Genomic DNA, 18,668 nt, shown 5'->3' with positions numbered 1-18,668 from the left:
GAATTGTTTGTCTAAATCCAATCTCATAATACAGGAAAGAAGGTTTTTTATGCTTCCAAGAAAAGGACAAAGGAAACCTGGTTCAACAGTCTATTTAGTCGTACTACGCAAGGGACTCAGCCGTAGCAAGGGAGAAAAAGAGAGCATTCGGAAGTCCAGGAGCCCGGAAAAAGGGATCAGGGCTGAAAGTCACGAATGAAGGGATATGCAGTGTTTGGAGGGATATGCAGGTATGTGGCTTGACAATGTGGCTCAAAAGTGGGCGACAGAAAGACAAGACAAATCGTAGAGATACAAATTCGGAATTTTATGGCGGTGGTGGGAGACTCAAAATGCCGTGCTGGCCGTGCTGGCCGTGGAGCCTGTAGATTTCTTCCCTAAAGACTGGGAGGAACCTGGAGGGCCGGAGTTGCAATCGTCACGGGATAAAATGCGCAGCTATATTCCCATCCCTTCCCTGTCTGGAAAAGAGTGATCACGCGATGAGCCATTTTTACTGCGGGAAAGTAGAAACAGCTACCATATCCAGATGTCTTTGCGGAAGGCGCAACTGTAGACACGAGATACTGGGGAGCCCAAGTTTGGCACCGTGGAATGCACGTGCCGTGGTCGGGACTGCCGTTTTCTGATTGCTCAATGTTCCCCTGCTGGATCCACCGTGGCTAGCCAATTAGATTCCGCGCTCGGACCACCATCTTGTACCTCGACCAACAAGCCTGGGTACAGGACACTTCACTGTTGAAGTCACCATGTCTTGGTATCCGAGCCCTCGCTGAGCTCTCGCTGAGCCGGCTGACTATGGCCCGTGCCCCACCTTGCGCTCGCCGGCCTATCGTATTTTGGGATCTCCACACCAGGCCACCACACAAATGCAGCCTAGATCCCAGTCTCTCCATCCACTCAGCTGATTGCGCAGCTGAGTTGGGTCTAGTACGCTAGCGCTACAGCGCTTCCCAGTTAGACAGGCCGCTGTAACTAGGCTAGCTTGGCTGATCGAGCCGCTGTGGCCCCCTATTGACCAGCCTGCCCGCGGGGCGTGCCAGCGAGTTGGCTGCTCGAATGCGTATAAGGCCTCTCGCTCGCTCCACGTCTGGCCGGCTAGCCGTAGAGCTAGCCAGCTTCCTGCGCATCTTATCGATCAATTGACCTCTTTTTAACTATGGCCCGCAAGCGACAGAGGGCGCCGGCGGCGCAGCCGGCTCCGGCTACGGCTCCGGCTGGCGGCCAGAGTGGGGATGTGATTACGGTTAGCGGCCTACCCCCTGTCCTAGGCTTGGGACGCGTGCAACGCGACGCACACAACAACGCAGAACTACGCGCCAACGCGCAAAGCATCCTCTCGGTAATCCACAATATGCGGCCAAAGAATACGACCTCTACGTACGAGCCAAAGCAGCGGGAATTCCAAAATTTCTGTAGGCTACAGCAGTATTACGATGGGGATACCGTTACAGAAGACAAGCTCCTTTACTTCCTCACCAAGAGCGTCACCAGCCGGCCGTTACGAGCCAAAAGCCGGAAGGCGGCCGTAGATACCCCACAAGAAGAGACACGGCTAGCCTGGCGATCGGTCCGTAGCTATATCACGGCAATTACGGATCTCTACCGCACGCAAAAGGCACGCGGTATGAACATCCACCCATCTCCACGCGAAGACAATGTCCGGGACTATCTCAAGTCCTTACAGCGGCGCGATGCCGAGCAGGCCAAGACCAGCTATGCGGATAAAGGTTCTGATACTCTGCTGGATGGCTATACGGAGCTGGAGTTCGAGACGATATGCCACGAGCTGTGGGTACATACAGCCACCGGCCCAGCCGAGAGCCACCTACGGACCCTTGTCGACCTGCTTCTTGGCCACTATATGCTCACACGTGGAGGCGACCGGAGGGCTTTAGAGCTATCCGATCTATTTACCTTTGAGTTCCCGGACGAAGGCCCTACTCCTTGTATGCCGTTAATTATGACGACGCGGGCCGGGAAGACCAACCAGCACGGCCGGCTCGAGACAGCCGGGGCCCTACGGAACCGCAAGCCACTGATTTGTGCATTGAGCGGCCTCGCATTTTACCTCCTTTTTCGCTGGGATCTTACAGAAGAGCCGTTCCCAGACTTCAGCCAGCGGCCGGCGTGGTACGACATCCGCCTGATTACGAGCAGTAGTACGGGGCGGACGGCAGGTCTCTCCTACAACTCGCAACGGGAGTGGGCGGCCCGGGCCCTCTCGTATGCCGGGATCAGCTCCCAAAAGAAGACACACATCGGCCGTAGCTCGGGAGCGAAGGTGGCCGAATTGAAGGGTGTTAGCGAGGATCAAATCCGCTGGGCCGGCCGTTGGAACCAAGAGCAGATGATCGGCTGTTACCTCAACTCCCTGCCCCGCACGTTTATGCGTACTATGGCCGGCCATCCTCCGCAGATGGGATGCTTTGAGGTCCGGAGGGCCGGCGTGGCGCCGCCAGCCGACCTCCTTTCGATGATTTGGCCGCAGTTGGACCAGTGGCAAGGCCGGTTTGGCCCAGGGCCTGGCCAAATTAACGATCTAGCTGCTATGGGCTTTACTAACCTCCTTTTTTACCTCCGTGGGGTAGTTCTACAAGACTCGGCTGTCCTGATGGATAGGTTCCCGAACAGCCCAGTTTGGAGCCACCCAGTATTCCAACACCCGGGATATAAGCCATTCGCCAAGCAGGTGGCTGCTTTCGTACAGGAAGAAGAGCGGCCCAGCCAACTGGCTGTGTTAACCCAAGCGCTTCCAGTCCTATCAGACTACTTAAAATCGATCGATGCTCGTAATGAGGCCCGGGTCCTAGAGCTCACAGCAAAGCTCCAAGCCACCGAGATGCGGCTTATCGAGGCCCAGTCGCAGCAGACAGTTAAGCTCCACAATATCCTTTCTGCTGGTCTTACAGTCCATATACAAGCAACCGCTCCACAGCCGGTCCTAGCCGAAGCGGGCCAACGAACTGGCCCTATAAATGGGCCGGGAGCTGGCCCTATGGCTAGGCCGGGAGCTGGCCCTATGGCTAGGCCGGGAGCTGGCCCAGATGAACAAAGCCAGTATGGCTCTGCTACTAGCCGCCTTTGCAGCCCGGCTCCCACAATTAGCTGGCTACCGGTCGAAGGAGGAGAAGAACAGCCGCCACAGTACCGTATGAGCCGTGCAGTCAGGACGGTGGCAGACCTTTGGCGTGAGTGGACTGTTGGCCTCCAGGGCGGGCCGGCCGTGGCTACTCTTGATCGGAGATGGGGGAACCGGTGGCGGGCCGGCCGGCAGACTGAACTGCAGTGGTATTCTTTACGGTCCGAAGTTGTTAAGGAGGTTCAGCGGATTGTGCGAGCCCAGCGTACGAGCGAGGAAGCTGCCGTCCGCATAGTTCATCTTCAACAGCAGCAAATTGGCTGCTCCATTGACAAGTTTTGTAAGCAGCTACGGGCCAGCCGCAAAGCAAGACTTGTGGGCCATAAGCCAAAATAACTCGCAAATAAAACCACCTTTTACCTTGCTTTTCGAGCCATTTTAGAGCCCCGATTAAAACCCTCCTTTAAACCTTTTCTTCGAATTTTTTGACCTTTTTTAAGACCCTTTTTGCACTCTTTTCGTGGCCTCCTTCGGCGGGGCCGACAGTGCATATGGTAGGATCTTTTAACGTGCTGATCGCACGGGCGTTTTTTGGCGCTAAAATGCAGCTAAGCGGCTGAATCACCCACCACCTGGCCCACGTGGATATACTACTGATATACACCGCATCCTCGCATGTTTCCTTATTTTCAACTTCCTCCTCCTCCTCCCTCCTTCCTTCTCCTCCGTCCCAATTCCGGACCGTACTTCAGCCAATAGCAACTCTGCAAATACACGCAGCTGGCGTGGCTATGTGTCGCTACTATTCCCTCGTCGCGGTATCACGGCCGCCATTGGGGCACAACCGCCCCCACTTCCACTGCTCACAGTTTCCAAGACTCCCCCAACCCTCGATACAAATTTAGTTTAATCCCAACCTCAACTACGGCGCTTGCTTTCGTCTATTACCATGAGCAGTCAAAGCCGACCGCCGTTCCCAGCACCAACCGTATGATCGTATCCGACTATCCGTCTTCATGTGAGTTGCACTTCGTTTCTGACAACTGACTCCATCAGGTCTTACCTTCGGATAGAAAAGATCAAGCGCTGGCTTTGTCCCCCGGATCCGTCTACAAACGCCAATCACGCGAGGAAGCTCCGCCACGAGGGGACAGGCGCATGCTCCTGGAAAACCCGGTCTTCCAGTCATGGCACTCGGGGTCGCGTCGATATATATGGCTGTATGGACTCGCGGGATGCGGCAAGACGGTTCTCAGCGCAACCGTGCTGGACCATCTTGCCTAGGAAAAGGACCGTTTTATCCTCAGCTTCTTCTTTGACTTTAGCGATACGAAAAAGCAAAACGTAGATGGCATGCTGCGGTCACTTGCCTTCCAACTCTACCAGTATAGGACTGGTTCTGCTGTCCTTGATACCACATTCCAAGCATACCAGGATGGCCGCGACTAACCTGCCACAAAGGCACTCTTGGACGTTGTGTATAAGATGCTTGCAGCCCAGAATCAGGTGGCTGTCGTTCTAGACGCCTTGGACGAATCGATAACGAGGGATGAACTTCTCCTGTGTCTCAACGACGTGATTTTCAGGATAAGAGATTATCCCAAGGTCTCCTTGAGCAGATTCGGAAGAAGGTTGGGCAGGGGGCCGACGGGATGTGAGTTATTGCTGCTTTCGATTGATATTTTGATGGTTTGCTAATACTATATTTAGGTTCAGGTGGGCTTTCTGTTAGTTAGAGAGCCTGGGTCGATGTCGTCACGAGGTAGATATGGAGAAGGCTCTCACATCTTCACCGGTGAATCTTGATGAGACATACCGGCGTATGATTAAAAGTATACCGCCGGAGCTCAAAGGCGATGCGATACGTCTCCTCCAATTTCTACTGCACTCCGAGCGACCTCTCAAGTTGGCCGAGGCTGTCGAGGTTATACCAACGTAGATCAGAAACGGGTCGCGAGGGTTTAATAAAAAGCGTCGACTGTTCTGCGATACTGACGTCTTGGACTACTGTCCCGGCCTAGTGGTAGTCGTTCAGGCCACCGATAAGGAACTACATCTTGCCCATTTTTCGGTTAAAGAGTACCTGCTCAATAATGATCAACTCAATATTATAAGCGCTAATATTTCCATTATACGGATATGCTTAATATATCTAACGGATATCAAGAGCAGTTGTGAGGGAATCAAACGGGATTTCCCTTTGGCACAGTTTGCGGCAGAAGCATGGACAAGCCATATAGCTTCGGTTGAGGGTTCGGAAGAGATAACTCGAGTAATAATTAGGTTCTTAGAAGACGAAACAACTTTCTAGCAATGGAGGCGGTTATATCAAGCTAGAAAGGCACAGCAGGAAGACCCCGGCCCACTAGGAAAGTCTCAGCTCTACTATGCCTGCCTAACGGGGCTCGCTCCAGCGGCGCAAGATTTTATTGCAAAGGGGGCGGACTTCAACGCGCAGGGCGGCTTTTACGGCAACGCTCTATAAGCCGTCTCAGCTGGAGGCCATCAAGAGATCGTCAAGCTACTCCTAACTCAGGACGCGGACGTCAACTCGCAGGGCGGCAGATACGGCAACGCTCTACAATCCGCCTCAGCTAGAGGCTATCATCCTAGGGACGAGAAGGAGCGTATCGAGCACATCGGTGGCGGCTTGTTAGTAGGCTCATGTCACTGGGTCCTCGACTACCCAGACTTCCGACATTGGTGCAGCGATGAACGGAGCCCGCTGCTCTAGATCAATGGTGCTCCCGGCATGGGAAAGACCATGCTTTCATGCGAAATGATCAACAAGCTCAAATCCACTCCTGACCTCGGCCTTCTCTCGTTCTTCTTCTGCTAAGCCACCGACTAGCGCTTGAATAATGCCGTGGTTGTCACGCGTGGCTGTCATGCGTGGCCTAATCTTCCTTCTTGTGGACCAATAGCCATCGTTGATCGTTCACGTGCGGCAACTGTGACAGATCCGAGCCTACCTCGCATGTGTCTAATCATCGAAGCTCTCGACGAGTGTGTGGATTTGACCCTACTCGTCAACCTTGTTGTCCAGACGTCATCGACTTGCCCCAGTGTCAAATGGATCGTTTCCAGTCGTAATACGTGGAGCATCAAGGAGCGTCTCGACGCCGTGACGTAGAAATTTAGGACGCCGTGAAGCAGAAAGCTAGGCTGTCCCTTGAATCAGCCGAGTGGCCCGTCTCGGAAGCTATCACCGAATACATCCATATCAAGGTGGAGGTCTTGGCGTGGCGCGACAAGGACGATAATGCTACTTGGGGCGTCGTCAAGCGTTGCTTGTCCGAAAACGGACATGGAAACTTCCTCTGGATATCCTTAGTCTTCCAGGAATTCGAGAATACCCCGAGATCGGAGGTTCAAACGAAGTTGGCGAGGTTACCCGATACGATCATGGGACTATACAGAACAGGGATGAACCGGCTCCGCGAATCCAACAATAACAAGCTCTACAGAAAGATACTGGCTGTTGTCTCGGTCGCGGAAAATCCGATTACTTTGGACGAGCTGGCAGTCGTCGTCGATACCCTCGACGGCTTATCTGGCCATTACGATGCTCTTGCAGAGATTACAGGGCTTTGCAGCCCTTTCCTAAGACTTTACGAATACACTGTATCAATCGCCCATCTGTCCGCCAAGGATTTTTTTGCTTATGCAGGAAAATCATATGCAGGAACATTATGAGCAGTGGGTGACGCTTACATCCAGGGCACGATGAACGTGAAAGACGTCCGGGGCGTCGGACGGGTCTCGTACCCCCTGGCCCACCGTTCACGGTGTATGGGTGTTGTTCTAGTCTCGAACGTAATTGTTGAATCCCCGGCTCGGGTGATCATGGTACGGTGTTCCGTCTAATAGGCCCTTACGGAACGGTATCCTTCCTGAACGAACCACGGCGCCAACAACCGTGTATATAGTGGAGTGCAGAACAGTATTTAAGACAGCGGAGTGCAAAACAGTATCCAAGACAGCGAATCACATAGGGCACGGGAACTTGCATGCTTTTGTTTTTGGACTCAGTTACAATCCATGAAGAGGAAATGCCCGGCTAAATCACTTCTCCGAAAAATTAACAAAATTGAAAAAGGTATAGTAATAAGTCGTCTAAGGTCATGAGAAATGGATGGGAACGGTGGGGCCGAGCCGGCGGCGGTAAGTGCAGCTCTCCAGGTCCAAGAAGATTAACCAGCACCAGACAAAAGAGATTCCATCGTGAATGGTCAGTACCAAAAGCCCCCCACAAAGAGGCTCCAGCCGACCGCAGCTCACGTGTGGTACAACCCCCACCCGACGCCGAGAAACGCGCCTGCGGTGTTGTTATTACAAATAACACCGCCAACAGCCTGAATATGCCCGTTCTGCTCGTCGCCAACCCAGCTGTACGTGTAGAACCGCAAGTCGTTGGTCCCAAAGTACAGCGTCTGCAGCGGGCGCGTCTGCAGCTGGACGCGGAAGCGGCAGGTGCCGTGTTGGGCGAGCGTGACCCAGCCGCCGGCGCCCGTGGCGCCGTTAGTGCCCGGGGTGGCGCCGGCGGCGACCAGTTCCGCCGATTTCACCGTCCAGTACCCGCAGCTGGGGTACGCGTCCGCGATGGCCCGGCAGTCGGCCGCCACCGGCGTGCCGGCGCCGAAGCTCTCGCGCGGCTGCCCCTCGCCGCACAGGTCGTCCCAGAAGCCTCCCCCGCACGGGCTGTATGTCGCCCGCGCGGCGAGCTGGTTGCGCTGCTGCTGTTTCGGGGGGGCTGGGACGTCGCGCGCGTAGAGCAGGCTCGGGTGCTCGAGGATGGTTGCCGTGGTGCCGTCAGCCAGCGTGAGCTCCCGCGCCACGAGCTCGTCTGCGGAGGCGGCCGTGTCTGGCGTGCCGGCTAGGGCGAGGGACAGGGTCGCATAGCCGAGGACGGCCTGCTGGAGGAGGGTGCGGAGTGATGGGTTGTGCATCGTGGCGGTGGCTGGTGGTGATGGGTTGCGTCTTATTGGTGGTGTGCCAGTGGTCCAATGTGCCTCTGGTATTGCCTTGGGCTTGGGTATCTGAGGCGACTGAGGATGGAGGGTCCGAGGTGTCATGAACCGGACTGGCCGGGGAGGGCCGACTTATAGCAAGACGAGTGGGCCACGAGTAGACACGAATCTATCCCAGGGCAAACGAGCGGGCCACGAGCAGACACGAACCCATCCCAGGGCAAACGAACGGTTTGTCTGCGGCCCTAGTTCCCCGCTCGCTCAAACAATGCGAGGTAGGTTGCCATCATGGTCAGCTGGCACGGCGGCGAGCAAATAAGCACGTCGGATTGAAGACCAGCTGCGAGCGAGAAAGGGGGCCGAGATGACGCCCGCATTCAGATGAGACCCGCAGCGGGCCCGGATAGCGTGGGCCAGGGGCAGAGCCCAACGCTGGGAAATGATTTGCAGGCCGCTAGGGGGCCGGGGGCCGGCGCTGGCCAATGGCGCGGCCCCCCGCAGTCGGGACGTGATTGCTGCATCGTCTCTCGTCTCCCCGTCGGTGACTGGCCGTCAGCGTGTGCTGAGCACAGCTAGCAGCCCCCGAAGCTGCCGTGCAGTAGTGATTAGATGGCCAAATCCAGGTCCACGCCCGGCCGTCGCCAGTCATGGTGATGTGATGCAGGCCACAATGCCACTGCGACAATGCGTGCACTGCACACCAGCCATACTTGCACTGCGCACCAGCTATCACTTGCACTGTACCCAGCCATCACTTGCACTGCACGCCAGCCATCACTTGCACTGCACGCCAGCTATCACTTGCACTGCACACCAGCCATCACTTGCACTGACACCAGCCATCACTTGCACTGCACAGCACTGCACTGCACTGCACTGCACTGCACTGCACTGCACGGCACAGCACACGTCTGGGCGCGTAAAAGCAGCCGCTCCCTATCGTTTGCAGATCACTGCCCTTCTCTCCCAGTTCTCCCCTTGCCTGCCACCGGCACTTGACCTCCAAGACCCCGGTTTTCACAGGCATTGACCAATCCAATATCACTCAGGATTTCCGTGATATAGCCCCCGCACCCGGGTGAGCCGACCTCCGCCTCGTCCTGCCCACTCCTCCTCACCACGTCACAAGGGACGTTTTCGGTTTTGCGGCCGCCCCTGACGCGGCCGGTACCGAATTACAAGCCACAGGCTCGCTCTTCTCTGCGCCGCCCCTACCCGCATCGCGTCCCACGCCCCTAACCCCAACAGTGATTTCCGCATTCGGCCCTGTTTCGGTAGCGCTGTGTTTTTTACCACTCCATCTGCCCGCATATGCGTGTAATTCTGCACGACACGGCAGTCAACGGCCCGTCCAGTGCCATTGATTTCGTTAATATCGGACGCCGTTCGGTCTGACCGACGGTCGAACCAGCCTGCCGGGTCGGGCAGGCTGGGACGTTCGTGTCAATACCGCATCCATATGCACGAGGCGGGGGCCGGCAAGCAATTCTGACACAGGACCATGCACGTCCCCGGCACGTCCGACGAGCCCCCAAAAACAACTAAATACGGGCTCCCTATATCCTGCGGCGCGCGGCATCCTAAATCCAACATGCCGGGCTGTGATTTGTTAAACCTAATACGAAACACGATACGGCTTACGTGCCGCGACGCCTGCGCCGCTGAGGCTGCCAGCACCTGATATAATTAGCTACCTACATGGTGTAGCTTTTTGTGTCTTTCGCAGACGACGGCTCTCCTCTAACTACACTCAGCTTTGTCAGTTACCTGCCATTCAAGCCTAGCCTCTAGATCCAAGTCTGGCCGCGTGTGGTCCCCACTCGGTTTCCTGGTTTGGGTGCCTTCCCGGCTCGTTTCTCATTTCTGCTGGTGTTCTAGTCAATGCCTCTTTCCATCGTTGTTGAACCGTTTTCTGACAAAGGGGCTTGATGTAGAGAGATATGGCGACACAATATGACGAAGCAAAATGGCGAGGCAAATCCTTGGAGAACTCCAAGATACTCTCTTAACTCCAGGGCAAGCCACGTCCTCAATTGGGCCGTGTTGCCTACTTACAGCACCTAGTACTGTGATCTTGGTCTCTCACTCAAGGCGCCAAGTTAGAGATATAACAGTGTCCCAGAGCGTTGTTCTGTCTAGCTCCGGAACAACTGATGCAGCGGGCGGCCTTCGAACCACGCCTCATCCTTCCTCCAAGCGCTGAGCATGACGTCCCTCCCAAAAGCAACAACACGCTTGTTGTTCTCGGCGGATCCCCAGCCGTAGACGGACCCGCCAATGACGACGAGGTGGCAGCCGACATGGATCGCCGTCCGGAACGCCGCCTCCCGGCTCAGGCTGCCGTAGCCGCCCAAAAAGCCCTCCATCAGCCACAGCCCGGCGTCAATGCCCTCGTACAGCTTCAGCTGGTACAGCTCGGCCAGCATCTGGCCAATGTCGCGCTCGCGGATGCCCAGCGACACCACCTCCCAGTCGACGATGAACATGGTCATCGCCGTCGGCTCGCCGATCTCGGCGTCGGGCAGAAGCACGCTGCGGCGCACGTGTTAGCAGCAATGCTCGAGCAATCCCCAGAAACCCGGCTAGACCCGAGACGGAGACTTACTTCCCGGTCCAGAAATCACCGTGCACAACCTGCAGCGCCGCGTCGTCCTCCAGCTCCTGCTCGGCCATGCGCGCAATCTGGCGCAGCACGTCCCCGTGCGCGCCGAGCACGTCGGGCACCGCGTCGACGAGGCGCGTGACGAGGTGCTCGTAGTACGAGAAGTGCTTCAGCCGCTGCAGGGCGCGGTTCCGCGCGGCGGATTCGCGCAGCGCCGCCGCCTGCTCCCGCGCCGCCCAGTCGTGGAAGCCGCGCAGCCAGCGGCCGAGGCCCGAGCCGATGCCGAGGCATTGTGCTCGCTGCGCGGCCGGTGTGGGCGCGCCGTAGCGCTTGAGCGCGTAGTTCTTCAGGTCGATTGCGTGTGGGAGGTACTCTTGGATCTGCGTGTTGGTCGCCGCGTTGAAGTGGTGCACGCGCGGCGTGCGCAGAACGCACCAGGGGTTGGGTTGCGCCGGGGGCAGGTCCTGCAGGGCGGAGAGGCAGGCGGACTCGATGGTCTGTTTGTTTGTTTCCCGTGGGTTAGCAGGGGGTCTCGGTGTGTGGTGAGTGGTGAGTGGGGGTGGTGAGTGGGGAGTGGGAGTGGTGAGTGGTGAGTGGTGAGTGGTGAGTGATGAGTAGGGAGTGGGGAGTGGGGAGTGGTGAGTGGTGAGTGGTGAGTGGGGAGTGGTGAGTGGTGAGTGGTGAGTGGTGAGTGGTGAGTGGGGAGTGGGGAGTGGTGAGTGGTGAGTGGGGAGTGGGGAGTGGTGAGTGGTGAGTGGGGAGTGGTGAGTGGTGAGTGGTGAGTGAGGAGTGGTGAGTGGTGAGTGGGGAGTGGTGAGTGGTGAGTGGTGAGTGAGGAGTGGTGAGTGGTGAGTGGGGAGTGGGGAGTGGTGAGTGGTGAGTGGTGAGTGAGGAGTGGTGAGTGGTGAGTGGTGAGTGGTGAGATGGATGAGGGGAGGGTTACGCAGCGCGAGGTCGGCAATTCAAAGGCGCGGTTCGTCGATTGGTAGCCCTCGCCGTGCTTGATCAGCACCTCGCTGGTCCCGTCTGCCAGGGGCGTGGTCAGCCGGCCGCGGAAGACGTAGTTTGCGTGCCCGCCGCTGCGTGGGTGCAGCTCGTCGCACTGGAACTCGGTTTGGGCCAGTTCTTGGATTAGGAGGGAGGATATCTCGGCAATGTTGTCGGGGGCCATCGTGGGGGAGAGTGTGCGGGATGCGCGGTAATTGTGTTGCTGGGTCGAATTGAGAACGGGTTGGGAGTGAGTGACGTCTATCGACCTGTCAAGCGTTGTTGCTGGGTGAAAGTGTTGTTGCTGAGTGAAAGTGTTGTTGCTGAGTGAAGCGTGGGGGTGATTGAGGGTTTTGATGTCAAGGACTTGTCCGGTGAGTGACTCACATAATTGACATAATTGAGGGTACTAGTTGCACGGCGCCAGCGAATGCCAATTCCGTTTCCCCGCATTTAGTGCTTCAGAGATCGTGGTCGGGGCGGTGACATCAGCTCGGACCAGAATATGAGTTGACATTGTGTCTCGTATCTTCCAGTATTTCCTAGCTCTCGAGTTGAATACACGACCAAGAAACATCATTTACTTATACAAATAATTTGATTACTTTTTACGGGCAAGCTTTACACTCGTCAAGTTTGAAACAAGCAGGTGGAGTACATTTCACGCGTTCAGTCCTGGTATTGACAGCGAATTGAAGTCTCGGGCAAGTCTAGGGTGCGAGTAGATCCAATGAACCGGCCACATGGACGGGCAAACAAGAAGCTGGAACGAGACAATACACAGAGACAAGATTTATCCATCAGGCTGCCACTATCAAATACAACAAGAGGAGCGTTGGGGTCCTGGACTGAGGCAATCAATTAACTTGGACCGGCCTCGGCTCTCCCACATAGTGACCCTGGTGTACATAATATGAGAGGACTGTCCCATTTATTGTGATGCCCAAACATGTACCCTTTGCCAAGCTGAGCCTCTCGACAGCATTAACTGGTTGCCGCGGTTGATGCTTGAGAGCGGGGTATCTTCCCGTCGACTTCCCCTCTTTCGACTTCATCGCATTCCCACGCAACACATCCCCAACAACAACAGCACCATGGAAGTCTTCCGCCGGATCGTCAAGAAAAAGCCTCGCACACCGCCCAAGCAAGATGACGACGACGCCGAACCCAGCGCGGCCGCCCACCCGCTCGACATTCTCCCGTCCCTACCGGCCACGCGCCGCCCCGTGACGCCCGACCCCGTCACAACACGGCGCCCGCCGCAGCCCATCCCGCCCTTTTTCACCCTGCCGTACGAGCTGCGCCACGAGATCTACCTGCTCGTGCTGGGCCACCGCACCATCCACCTCGACATGCGCTACACAGCCGCCTCGACGGCGCCGGGGCACCCGCACACCACCGCCGGCGCCTTCTTCTTCGCGCACCGCCGCTGGCGCTGGCGCGCGCACACGTGCCACCGGGATCCCGCCGCGCAGGCCGCGCACGACCGCTGCGGCGCCGGCGGGCCGCCTCCCACAAACTGCGCGGCCCACCCGCACACCCCCTGCGCCATCGGCCCCGAGACGCTCGGCCTGCTGCTCGCCTGCCGCGCCACGTACCGCGAGGCCGCTGCCGTGCTGTACGGCCCCGCCAACACGTTCCACGTGTCGTCCGGCGCGCTGCTGCTCCGCACGCCCGCGCTGCTTGCGCCGCCACGCGCCGCGCAGCTCGCGAGGCTCGTCCTCGCCCTCACCCACGAGAGCGTCGCGCAGTTCGCCGCCGCGCATTTGGGTCTGGCGCCCGGCCGCCCGGCGTTTGTCGCGCTGCTGGCCGCCGTGCCGAAGGCGTTCCCTGGTCTGCGCAGCTTGCAGGTTCTTGCGCTCGCCGCGCCGGGCACGGCGCGCGCGTGGCGGGCTGGGGAGGGCGAGTTTGCTGAGCTGGCAGGCGAGGGCGAGCTGGCGAGGGCGTTTCTGGGCCCGGTGGACGCGCTGGTCAGGGCGTTTGCGGGGCAGCTGCGCGAGTGCGTGTTTGTGCTGGAGAGCTACGTGTTTGATGCGTTTTTGGAGGGCGACTTGGCCGAGGCGGAGAGAATGGAGGACGGTGTCGGGTGGGTGCAGTTCTGGCGGCCGGTGCCGGGTGTGGTGGGTGCCCCGAAGGCTGGGTACTGGATTAGACGGGTCATGGCGTGCGCCGAGGCGTGGTATACCCTGACCTATGTCCCTCCTGAGTGATGCAGGGAGTCGAGGGGAAGACTGTTGTGGCTGGCAAGTGTTTGGGTGTGATGATTATCCGTAGCTGCTCTTTTTTTGTCTGAAATCGCGACCATGAGCGCCGTGTTTCTTTGCGTTGCATCAAAGCTAATTAGGGGAGCAAACTTGTTAATTACTCAATTCAGATAAGCATGTAAAGTTTAAACTAGATAATGAACGGCCGAGTTCAGTACGTAATTTGGCTGCACGCTCGGCCCGTTGCACGCCGAGTCCTTGTATTGCAATCACTGCTCTCTCGCCGTCGTTGCATTGTCTGCACGCTTCATGCAGCTGCATCGCCGATCTGAGTCACGCCGGCAACTAACAAAAAAGTACACCAGTCTGTCAGCATTTCAGAAGCGGGAATCAATTCGGCCGTGCTGCATTCACGATCGTATCATGACCTCTATTTAGCAATCCCTAGTCCCATCAACACCACCCCCTGCCTGCAAAACGGCTTGCGCCCAGACCAGACCACAGAAACACAGCCGAACTCTCCAACACGCACACCCACGCCCGCAAACATGCCCTCACCCGATCCCATCCCCAGCTCCAACGAAGCCGACCTCCGTCAACCCGCCCTCGCAGCATGGACCGCCATCGCCTCCTACTGGGACGCGACCATCGGCGCGGGCGGCAACAAGTACTGGACGCGCCTGCAGGAACCATGCCTCACCCGCCTGCTAGGCACGCACCTCGCACGCCCGGGATGCCGCGCGCTGGACCTGGCGACGGGCAACGGGCTGTGCGCGCGGTGGCTGGCGGCGCGGGGCGCCGCGGCGGTCGTGGCGACGGACGGCAGCGGGGCGATGCTCAAGCTTGCGGCGCGGCGGGTTGCTGAGGACTGTGGTCTCGGTGTGGATGGTGATAAGATTGTCCTGCGCAGGCTGGATGTTACGGAGCCTGCGGATTTTGATAAGCTGGTGGACGACGAGGGAAGCCAGCGGTTCGATGTCGTGCTCGCGAATATGGCGCTCATGGACGTGGCGACGCTGGAGCCGCTTGCCGTGGCCCTGACGCGGCTGCTGGGCCCGGACGGCGTGTGCGTTTCCCAGTTGACTCATTGCACCCAGTTGACTCGTTGCACCCGTTGACTCGTTGCACCCAGTTGACTCGTTGCAGTGGCTTTCAAGCTTCCCCCCCCTCCCCCCTCCCCCCCCCTTTCACTCTCCGACGGTGAATTCAGAGTTCATGAGATTTTTGGGTTATTTTCCGAGGCGTTACTGACTATCTGCTAACAGCTTCGTCGCGACGGTGCTGCACCCCGTGTTCTTCACGTCTGGCGCGTCGCGCAACATCGACCTGCGCTTCGACCCGGCGACGGGCGAGCTCGGCGTCGTGCGCGCCAAGGTGGTCAGGGACTACCTGTTCGTCCCGCCGGCCAAGGGCGTAGCCTTCGTTGACCAGCCGGAGCGACAGGTCAGAGCTCTTTCGTTTCCGAATCTTCCCCCTCGAGGGATTACCACCCCGGTTACTGACATGTTGCCTGAAGCTGTATTTCCACCGCCCGATCCACGAGCTGCTGGGCGTGTTTTTCCGCGCCGGGCTCGTCCTGGACGCCTTGGAAGAGCCGGCGTTTACGGCCGCCGACCACGAGGCCAGGCTCGAGTCCAGCGCCAACTACACGCAGCTGCCGGCACTACTTGCGTTTCGGATGCGGCTTGCCTAGGGTGCGCGACTCCTGCTGTTTACGTGACTTTTTTGGTGCGGCTTTTGCTTATTTCTATGGACGTGCTTTTCCCGAAGAAAGATGGAGATACAAATTGGAACAAGGAGAGAAAGAAAGTGCACAAGCCAAAGCCCCCGGTTCACTCATCGTGGTAACGTGTTAAAGTATTAAGATAATTAACTAGCCTTGATGCCCAAGGCGTCGACGTTGAGGGATAGATAAATCCACTCAAGTTCCCGACTAATTAAATGGCTGACACAACTTGCATACTATCCGCCAGCTCTATCCAAAAGCAAAACGATTGGTGAAACCCACCAAAATTAACTCGGTTGGCACTTGGCCATGGCCCGAGAACCACACTCGGCCACTTACACAGCTGTCGCACTCGGGTACACGAACCCAATTTTGTCACCAAGGAAATCCACAACCACAAATCCACAGCCACAAATCCACTCCCGGCCTGGAATTGACCAATCCACTAACTTTTAGGTCTGCTGTCTCTTAAATTCCTCAACCTGAGCCGCCAGGGCGGCCTTTTCCTCCGTTAGAACCTCGATCCGCTCGCGCGCCATGGCTAGCACTTTGGCCTTGTTGATGGTACGGCGGCCGACCCTGACGTGGCCGTCCGGGCTTTCTCCGCACGGGGCAGTCTGTCCCGTCGCGTTAGCATGTCCACCGTCGCCCGGGAGTGTGGGCGGATCAGTCACCTGTTGCTGCTGAGACCTGGTGGCCGACGCGTTGATGCATAGGATGGCCTGCAGGCAGTCGAACTGCTCGTTCAGCTTGTTCCGGTACTTCTTGCCGATCTGGTTGTGCCATTCGCGAACGCGATGCTCGTATTCTCCAAGCGTCTGGTAGACTCCCGGACTAGGAGAAGGCCTGTTGCTGTGGACGGCGTCGATCTCGTCGTGCATTGTGGTTGCCGGACGGGCGGTGCTCATAGCCGCCCGAGGCTTGCCCTTGCTCGTTTTCTTCTTGTCGCTCTGGCCACGCTTGTTCACACCAGCAACTTTGGTGGCGCGCCTAGGCGGCTTCGCTTCAGAGCCGGGCTTTCGGGACGACGGCTTGTCTCTTCCTTCGTTGCCGCGGCGCTGGGTAGTAACGACAGTGATGTAGATCTCGGAGGGCGACTGGGCAGCTGTCTTGGTCTTGGGCATGGTATGTTCTGGTTCAGGCAGGATGTGCTCTGGCTCAGGCAGCGGGGGTGGGGAGGAATGGAAGACGGTGAAGGTTGGTGACAGGAGATGGACTTCGCTAAGCGGAGGAGACGCCAGCCAAGATGATTGGGTAGCAACATCACGTGGCGGAAGCTGTTGGCAAAGGCGGCTGTCGGTATTATCTGACCCTGAGGAGACGGAGGGGACTGGTCCCGCCCACGTGACAATGTGTGCGTTGTGTGCATCGTGTGCGTCCTGCATGGATACATCCAGAGGGGCAAGGCCAGCCCCGCCGACGGTGTGGTACCCGAAGCCGGCTGGGCTCTCGACGTAGGACAGAGTCGCCGTGTCAAAAGTGTCGGATTCCATGGGCGACAAGGGACCAAAGGCCTCCTCGGCCGCAATGCCGCTGCAAAACAGAGGCAATGACGTAGCGATAAGGGGAGCGCCGTACACGTAGCGCCCTGTTTGGTCAATGCCGCGGGCGTGGGCCGAGTTGGGGTCGGCTAGGATGGGGTAATTCACGCTCGAGGTCCCGGTGCACATGCGCTGCAGCTGCTCCAAGTTTTCAGGCTGGGGACAAATCAGTCAAGAAACAAATTAGCCACGGCCATTAGAATTTGTAGGGAAACGTGAGGTGGTGTGTTAAAGTGTAGGTTGCAGGTTTAGAGGCAGTTGGCACGCACCGTAGTGACATGGTGACAGGCGCTACTCGCGCTGTCCCGCCGGGCCCCATCGTGGTAGTGGTGTGCGTCCATTGCCACGGATCCGTAATACCAAACGTTCCTGCCAAAGCCAGATACCCTGGTGCAGAGGCTGTCTAATAACAGCGCAGCACCATCCAAGTATCAAAGCTGAGTAACAGTGGCACGGCCCTACTACGAACGGAGGAGCAGAGGATGGGATGAGGGTTGATGGGGGGTGAGGTGGTTAGTTTTCTGTCTGTGCCGACTCTCGAGAGACGGTTAAGTCGCTAGTGCTGCTTGCCAAGCCTTTGTACTGTTAGCCTTGGCGCCTCGCTTTTCGGCACAATTCGCTCGACACCGTGTCCCAGGCCGGGCAGCCAAAGGGGAACAGGGTGCGGGCCGATCAGGTGCGGGAGAGTGAAACATGCAGCAAGCTAGGCCCGAAAAGCCGCCATAAAAATGTTTGCTTCTTGCGACTCGTCCAAACCCCCGAGAGGCTGCGTTGTTGCTCGGTGAGCGAGGCATGCGAATGGCGGTCGCGGGCAGCGTGCAGCTGCCCCAGCCAATCACGTCACAGCCAAGGCATGCAGTCTGCTGCGTGCAATCACGAAAAGATCGCTGTGCATCTTGGATCCCGCCACCAGCCAGAGAGCTTTCGTTTCCAGCGCTTTGCTAGGAACCCGACGTCCTTTGATAGGTGGAAGAGAGAGAGATCTGGCTTGGCTGCTGTCGTCTGTGGTGAGCTGACATGTCCCGAGATGGCAGGCGATCGACTCCCGGAACCACCCGGATTTGCACGCTGACGCTGGGCCACTTACTTTGGGGTTGCTTGGGTGTGCCACCGCAGCTACTCCGTACTAGTAGTACAATTTGGTTATATTCGCCAAGGTTCAATTGCTGCACTTCGCTCCCTTTCCAGGTGGCACTGCGTCGCCTGAGACTGTAGTCTGGCAATTGAGCCGAGAGACAGCCGTGTCTCGACACTGGGCACTGTCGAGGAGGTGGGAGAGAATCCGCATGTGGATGGGACAAACCTGGAGGACTGAGACGAGAAGACTGGGTTGGCGACATCTGATTCGGCCACCCAGGACATTGTGGGTGGGCAGGCATCGAGCAAAGTTGGAAGGCGCACTTCACGGCCAGAGCTAAGGCAGAGAGCCAGACCCACCTGCCTGCGGGCAGTTCACAAAGAACGGGCTGGATCGCTCTTACATTGCCCGGCACCCACATGCAAAAATTTCACTGGCCGTCGCTGCTTGTGGCTTACGAGTTCTTCCTTGCTATCGA

General features: G+C 57.7%; 6 protein-coding genes across 6 annotated transcripts; 3 read left to right on the top strand and 3 right to left on the bottom strand.

Annotated features, from left to right (window-relative positions):
* Positions 1–5,575: 5,575 nt before the first annotated feature.
* B0T26DRAFT_758585 (uncharacterized protein) lies at positions 5,576–6,739 on the top strand (the record flags this gene model as incomplete). The annotated part of the gene is given in 2 exon segments (XM_060446367.1): positions 5,576–6,206; positions 6,224–6,739. Coding segments are annotated over 2 exon segments (663 nt in total), but the record flags the coding sequence as incomplete, so codon positions are not given.
* A 620-nt stretch (positions 6,740–7,359) lies between these two features.
* Positions 7,360–8,031, bottom strand: B0T26DRAFT_633952 (uncharacterized protein; the record flags this gene model as incomplete). Its single annotated transcript, XM_060436586.1, has 1 exon — positions 7,360–8,031. The coding sequence occupies one exon, from the start codon at positions 8,029–8,031 to the stop codon at positions 7,360–7,362; it is 672 nt and encodes a 223-aa protein (XP_060301958.1).
* Positions 8,032–9,909: 1,878 nt separating this feature from the next.
* B0T26DRAFT_4640 (kinase-like domain-containing protein) lies at positions 9,910–12,093 on the bottom strand. Its single transcript, XM_060435165.1, has 3 exons — positions 11,598–12,093; positions 10,658–11,151; positions 9,910–10,584 (listed from the first exon to the last, which is right to left on the bottom strand). Exons 1-3 carry the CDS (start codon positions 11,823–11,825, stop codon positions 10,188–10,190), a joined length of 1,119 nt encoding a protein of 372 aa, XP_060301957.1. The 5' UTR covers positions 11,826–12,093; the 3' UTR covers positions 9,910–10,187.
* A 642-nt stretch (positions 12,094–12,735) lies between these two features.
* B0T26DRAFT_736136 (uncharacterized protein) lies at positions 12,736–13,851 on the top strand (the record flags this gene model as incomplete). The annotated part of the gene is made up of 1 exon (XM_060443289.1): positions 12,736–13,851. The coding sequence occupies one exon, from the start codon at positions 12,736–12,738 to the stop codon at positions 13,849–13,851; it is 1,116 nt and encodes a 371-aa protein (XP_060301956.1).
* Positions 13,852–14,393: 542 nt separating this feature from the next.
* Positions 14,394–15,538, top strand: B0T26DRAFT_633294 (S-adenosyl-L-methionine-dependent methyltransferase; the record flags this gene model as incomplete). Its single annotated transcript, XM_060436532.1, has 3 exons — positions 14,394–14,911; positions 15,111–15,288; positions 15,362–15,538. The coding sequence occupies 3 exons, from the start codon at positions 14,394–14,396 to the stop codon at positions 15,536–15,538; spliced, it is 873 nt and encodes a 290-aa protein (XP_060301955.1).
* Positions 15,539–16,023: 485 nt separating this feature from the next.
* Positions 16,024–17,453, bottom strand: B0T26DRAFT_745168 (uncharacterized protein; the record flags this gene model as incomplete). The annotated part of the gene is made up of 2 exons (XM_060444524.1): positions 16,024–17,268; positions 17,382–17,453. 2 exons carry the CDS (start codon positions 17,451–17,453, stop codon positions 16,024–16,026), a joined length of 1,317 nt encoding a protein of 438 aa, XP_060301954.1.
* Positions 17,454–18,668: the final 1,215 nt, after the last annotated feature.

Source organism: Lasiosphaeria miniovina (genome assembly GCF_030549165.1).
Source record: "Lasiosphaeria miniovina strain SMH2392-1A chromosome Unknown B0T26scaffold_1, whole genome shotgun sequence".
Lineage (NCBI taxonomy): Eukaryota > Fungi > Ascomycota > Sordariomycetes > Sordariales > Lasiosphaeriaceae > Lasiosphaeria > Lasiosphaeria miniovina.
The sequence above is the reverse complement of the archived record's forward strand: the minus strand, read 5'-3'. Positions and strand labels throughout refer to the sequence as shown.